The sequence below is a fragment of the Sus scrofa genome, chromosome 2 (genome assembly GCF_054392235.1).
Source record: "Sus scrofa isolate SSC_HxYL_T2T_F1_AM1 chromosome 2, Sscrofa_HxYL_maternal_Yorkshire_Landrace_v2.0, whole genome shotgun sequence".
In the NCBI taxonomy this organism is placed as follows: Eukaryota; Metazoa; Chordata; class Mammalia; order Artiodactyla; family Suidae; genus Sus; species Sus scrofa.
The window spans coordinates 3,555,104-3,560,872 of NC_139384.1; the positions used below are offsets into that span (position 1 = coordinate 3,555,104).

Consider the following 5,769-nt stretch of genomic DNA (forward strand, 5'->3'; position numbering starts at 1 on the left):
CTTAAATATTCCTGCTGCAGAATTAAAAGGAAGGGGGACACCAGATGTCCCCTAGGCCCTGCCCCCTACCACCGGTGCTTGCAGGGAGGCGGGCATGTGTACCCCACGCAGGGCCCTGGTCTCCTGGAGTGTACCTCCAGCTCACCCCGTCTTCTCTTAGCGCCACCCACCCAGGTCCCCTGCTCAGGGGGCTCCATCCCTGAACTGCCCGGGGGGGCCAAACCCAGGCCCTGGCCTCCCTCCAGCCTGGAGCGTGCCTACCAGGATCGGGCCCTCCTGGCGCTAGCTGTCCTTACCCATCGTTCGTCCCCGGTGGGGCCACAGGGTCCTCGCAAAGGAAAAGCTTCTGGGGGGTCCCTGAAAGGCAAAGCGCAAGGAGTGGCGGCTCCGAGCGGAGGGTGCAGGGTGAGGGCGGCACCGGGGCCACTGAAAGAGAGGTGGAGAAGGGGCCCCGCGGAGACGGGCCAAGCAGAGAAAAAGGGCAAGAGGCAAAACTTTGGCTGGAAGACAGGAGTGGAGGAGATGCGAGCATCGGAACAAACAGGTCCGTGGGCCGGGAGAAGTCAGGGATGGGGGCTGGGAACCCTCCAGGAGGGACTCGCGGCGCTCGGGCCCCGGCCGCCTCCCCTCCCCCAATCCCGATGGGCAGGCGGCTTGGTGGCCACCAGCCGCGAGCGCCACAGCGCCCCGGGCGCCCAGGCGAACGCGAACCGCCCTCTGCGGGAGTTGAGGAGGGGGGGGCGCGGGGAGGGGCGGCGAAGGGCTATATATAGCGGCTCGGCCCAGGCCCGCCCAGTGCGCAGAGAGGCGCGCATCGCTCCGCAGGGTCCCAGCCCCGGTCGCGCGCCGGTCCGCCGCTGCTCGACTCCCCATGCAGCCCGGGTAGGTCCCGGAGCCTGGGGGCCCCGTCGCTCGCCTTCCGCTCCTCCCTCGGCCGCGCACTCCCAGCGCCCGCCCAGCCCGTGCGCCCCCGGGAGCCCCGACAGACGCGGCTCGGCTCTCCGCTTCCTGGGCGCACCGACCTACCTGCCGACGGACGCACGGCCCGAGGGCAGGGATGGCGGGGCCTGGGGCGGCCGCGGCAGCGCTGCTCCCGGCGGTGCTGCTGGCCGTGCTGGCGCCCTGGGCCGGTCGAGGGGGCGCCGCTGCGCCCACCGCACCTAACCGCACACTGGAGGCCGAGCTGGAGCGCCGCTGGGAGAGCCTGGTGGCGCGCTCGCTGGCGCGCCTGCCGGTGGCCGCGCAGCCTAAGGAGGCCGCCGTCCAGAGCGGCGCCGGCGACTACCTGCTGGGCATCAAGCGGTTGCGGAGGCTCTACTGCAACGTGGGCATCGGCTTCCACCTCCAGGTGCTCCCCGACGGCCGCATCGGCGGCGTGCACGCGGACACGAGTGACAGTGAGTGGGGCGTGCCGGACGGGAAGGGTCGGGGCCCCGGGCAGCGGCCGCCCCTTCCAGTTCGCACAGGAAGGTCCCGGCGAGCACCTGCTCGCGGGCCCTGGGAACCGGAGCGAACTCAGGTTCAGGCCCCTCGGTCGTGGAGGCGCCGGGGCCGCAATCACTCTTGGCTCGGTGAGTCACGGCAGGGACAGGCTTTGCGCAGCCCCGCCTTCCCGCCTTCAGATGTCCCGGCCCCGGGTGCCGAATTCCAGCGCCTTCGCCGTGGGCACAGGGAGCGGAGCGCAGCCATCGGCACCCGCGCGCGGGGGCCCGAGACGCGTGCCCATGTCCAGGCCGGGCTCGAGGGCCGCGGCGGCCACCTCTCTGCTGCTGTCCGGGACTGGGCGCGGCCCCCAAGGGGCCGGAACAGGGGGCGAACGGGCTGGACGCCGGGGGCCCCTTGGGGGCGGTCGGCCTGCACCGGGGAGCTGGGCCCCTTTACATTCACCTCCACCCCAGAGATGGGGGTCCCGGGGGCGCGCAGGCAGAGGGGGGAGCCAGGTCGCCGCCAGGCGGGGGAGGCGTGGCCCCAGGGTCCGGTGCCCGGGAATGACCTGCACCCCGCCCCCAGGCCTACTGGAGCTCTCGCCGGTGGAGCGGGGAGTGGTGAGCATCTTTGGCGTGGCCAGCCGGTTCTTCGTGGCCATGAGCAGCAGGGGCAAGCTCTATGGCTCGGTGAGTACCGCGGGCCGCCGAGCGGCCGGGCAGGATCGTGACGCTTCCAGGCCACCTACGCCCGGATCGTGGAACTTCCGCGGCAGCGACGGGGTCCCAGGATGGAAAGTAACCCTGTCCAAGGCCCTGAGACGGTTCCGGTGACCCTGGGTCGGCCCAAACAAGAGGACAGGAACAGCGTTCCAGCCATCCTTGAGCGGGCACTTGCTAGCCAGTCAAAAGTTGCCTCCCGGAGCCCCTCCCCATGGCCCCCGGGGCGGGTCCCAGCCAGCAGGACTGCAGTCTTTCGGGTGGACACAGTGGAGATGAAATTTTCCAAGTGCCAGGTGCTGGGCAGGTGCAGGAGCCCAGCTGCTGCCTGCCACCATATCCCTCTTCTCACCCTGGGAACAGCTTGGCACCTGCACTTCCCAGGAGAGACCCCAGCCAGGGTGGGGCTGGGGGGAGAAAGGAGTCCCTGAGCACTGCCCCCAGAGTCCCTTGGCCAGGGGGGTGGCCCCACCTGACTCTGCTCCCCTTCCCTCCCAGGCTTTCTTCAGCGATGAGTGCAAGTTCAAAGAGATTCTCCTCCCCAACAACTACAACGCCTACGAGTGCTACAGGTACCCTGGCATGTTCATTGCCCTGAGCAAGAACGGCAAGGCCAAGAAGGGGAACCGGGTGTCACCCACCATGAAGGTCACCCACTTCCTCCCCCGGCTGTGACCCTCAGAGCCCCCTGGAGGGGCGTGCTGGGGGCCACCGTGGTGCACTTTCTTCGGACGGACAGCTTGATGCAAGAGTAGGTGTAAGATATTTAAATTAATTATTTAAATGTGTATATAGTGCCACCAAATTATTTATGGTTCTGTGGGTGTGTTTTGTATTTTTCTGGGGAAAAAAAAAAAAACCACGAAAAACACAAACCCTGACTTTTCCGGTAAAACAGTAGATATCCTCTCCGTGGGATTTCTTTTACTTGTCAAAAAGTTGTCACATGTATGCTGCTGCTATCCCGTGTATTAAACACTGGTGACATCCGTCTCTGACATCAGCCCTGCCTGGCACCCTCCCCTGTGGTTTGGTGCCGAGCATCCCTGTGCGTGAAGAAGCCTTCCTGGGGCTTTGGAAGCCAGGTTGGAAGCGCCCAGTCTTGGCTCCGTTCCTGGCATCCTCCAGGGTCCCTCTCCCTTTGTGCCCCGTAGATATTCTTTGGGACGTATCAGTTTACTTTGGGTACAGAAAGCACACTGTCCAGGCCACTGCTGCTACTCTGTTTTTAGATCGGCCAAGAATGACCTTTGAACTTTGCTGTAGTCAATCTTCCTCCATCTACCAGATGGGGGAGACCCTTAGGCAACTTGAAAACGCCCATGTTCCTTTTTTTGGATCGGCCACTGCCTGTGTTTCTCTGCGGCCAGTGGGGGAAAAGGCAAAACACCACACAGCAATGCTGTCAACCCAATGGAAAGGAATCGATATTCCACAGGAAAAAGCTGGAAACGAACGGGACTGGGTATATTTCCAGCCACCACCAAAACCCTAGGTGGGGAAATACAGTCTGTGAGAGCGGAGACTTCGGAGAAGTAATAGCATATATATGTATTTTTGAAGGACACGCTTCCCTGTGTTGGGGAAGCTTCGGGTGAGAACTAGCTGTACGTTTGAGGTGACATGTGCCTGTCATTGGACAAAACACACTGAGTGCTCTTTGCGTGGAGGAAGATGCTGAGATGCTGCTTGTCTCTGTTGTATTCCTGATTAAGTGGATTTAACATCTACCTCGAAAGCCCTTAAACCACTGTCTGGCGGACTCTGCAGAAAGCGTAGGACTTTGCCACGCCGAGTGGCTCTTCTTTTTCTTTCCATATGTAGCCAAGGGGAGTTGCAGATACAGCGCCGGTGCGCCCCATTGGAACCTTGTCACGTTTGAGCTATCTTTACCCCACGATTTACTTTTAGTAAGGATAATCATGATGAAAATATTTGCAGGCAGCTGTTAGTGCACTGTATGGTCAGCAAGTAACCTTATATTTTTCTTTATATATTTTACACATGTAACCCCTGTCATTGAAGCAAAGATGGAAGAGGCAGGGGCGGTGATGTTTAAAAAAAGTTGCGAGGTGAGGGCGAACATTTAATTTTAATGAATGACTTTTTCGAGTTTATGCAAAATGACCTTAGCTTGCTCCCAGAGATGCTCCGAATGTTTCCTCGAGACTTTAATACTCTGCTAGGACGTTTCTGAACTGCCTCCCGAATTAACTTTATGGGCGTCTACAGACAGCGAGACTGGAAAATCTGATTGGCGTTTTTGTCTTTCACATTCCTTTTTAAAACTCTTTGTTCGAATGCAAATCATCTACTTAAAATACTATTCTCACACGGAGGCCTGGAAGAAAAGAAGCCACCTAAGCCGCTGTGCCTGCCATGTCATAAAAATGGTTTTGGGTTTTTTTTGTTTTTTTTTTAAACCACACCCTGGACTTCAGGGTGATTGAATGATGCTCAGAGATCTGGTGCTGATTGTGGGGTTTGGAGGATGGACTTTGTTGCCCTTCTGGATTGACTGTATCCACACAGTCGCAAACAGATGGTTCTAGATGCCTTAAACATTGCTTGATGTCTTATCTCAGAGCCCAGCCAGCTCGTCAGGAACTCAAATGTCTTAAGTGCAGAATTCAGCCATGCTTGACCATTGCGTTAGCTCAGTGACTCAGGTGTGAAGCGTTCAGAGACGTCATGGAATCTTCGAAATATTGTAAAGTGTTTCTGTTGCTGTGTTGGGGCTTTGAGGGTTCTGTCCTTCCTGCTGTCTTCAGCATCCGTCTGTAGTTTTATACAGGTGCTGGCTCACATTGTGCTGTATGTGCTGTGCACATTGAAACGCAGAATAAATGGGAAACATGTATCAGGTATAAAGAGAACGCCATTGGACTTGACATTCATCATCGGGCAAAGTTATTGCAAACGATTAAAACCTGCCTTGAAATGCCACGATACGGCTCCCTCCCCCTGTCTCCCGGTGTCTATTTGAGGCCCTGAGCCTCGCCTGGCTGGGGGTGGGGGCGGGGTGGGGGAGACAAATTTTAGCCAGCTGTGTCCACACAAATGTGGCCTTGAAGACAGGAGCCTGGAGTGGGCTGGGGGGGTGGGAGTGGGGTGGGGGGCGGGGGGCAGTGTGAGTGTCACAGTTTCATGATGACTCGGAATCTTGCAGTTTATCTCCTGATGGGGCCAATTCACACGGTTCCCCAACGGGGTCTGCCCAGAGGCCTCGGAGAGCTGTGCTCTTCACCTTGACCTCTCACAGGCTAAAGCCGTTGGCACGGTCCATGCAGTCCCCAGAGCTGATCTTCAAAAGACTGATTCCAGTATAGGGTTCAACCTCTTGCGTAGACACCACCCAGGAGCCTGAAAATCAACAGAAGGAACCCAACTAGGCTTTTCCCCAAAAAAGGAACTGGAATATGATCGAGTGGCAGGGCACATTCGGGAATGTGTCAGTCACGGTGAGGGAACCGATAGTTTTATCATTTTGTTTATACTGTTTATACCACACACAACTAGGATGTGATACCGGAGGTGCCTCGTAGTGTCGATGGCAAGAAAAAATTGCACACTGACCTAACAGGCCCCGAACTTGGGTTCCCCTCCCCCCACTCACTTGGCAAAA

At 58.6% G+C, this 5,769-nt stretch overlaps 1 protein-coding gene across 1 annotated transcript; it reads left to right on the top strand.

The window, feature by feature from the left end:
- Window positions 1-794: 794 nt before the first annotated feature.
- Window positions 795-5,090, top strand: FGF4 (fibroblast growth factor 4). The gene is made up of 3 exons (XM_003122418.3): window positions 795-1,397; window positions 2,011-2,114; window positions 2,643-5,090. The coding sequence occupies exons 1-3, from the start codon at window positions 1,058-1,060 to the stop codon at window positions 2,817-2,819; spliced, it is 621 nt and encodes a 206-aa protein (XP_003122466.1). The 5' UTR covers window positions 795-1,057; the 3' UTR covers window positions 2,820-5,090.
- Window positions 5,091-5,769: the final 679 nt, after the last annotated feature.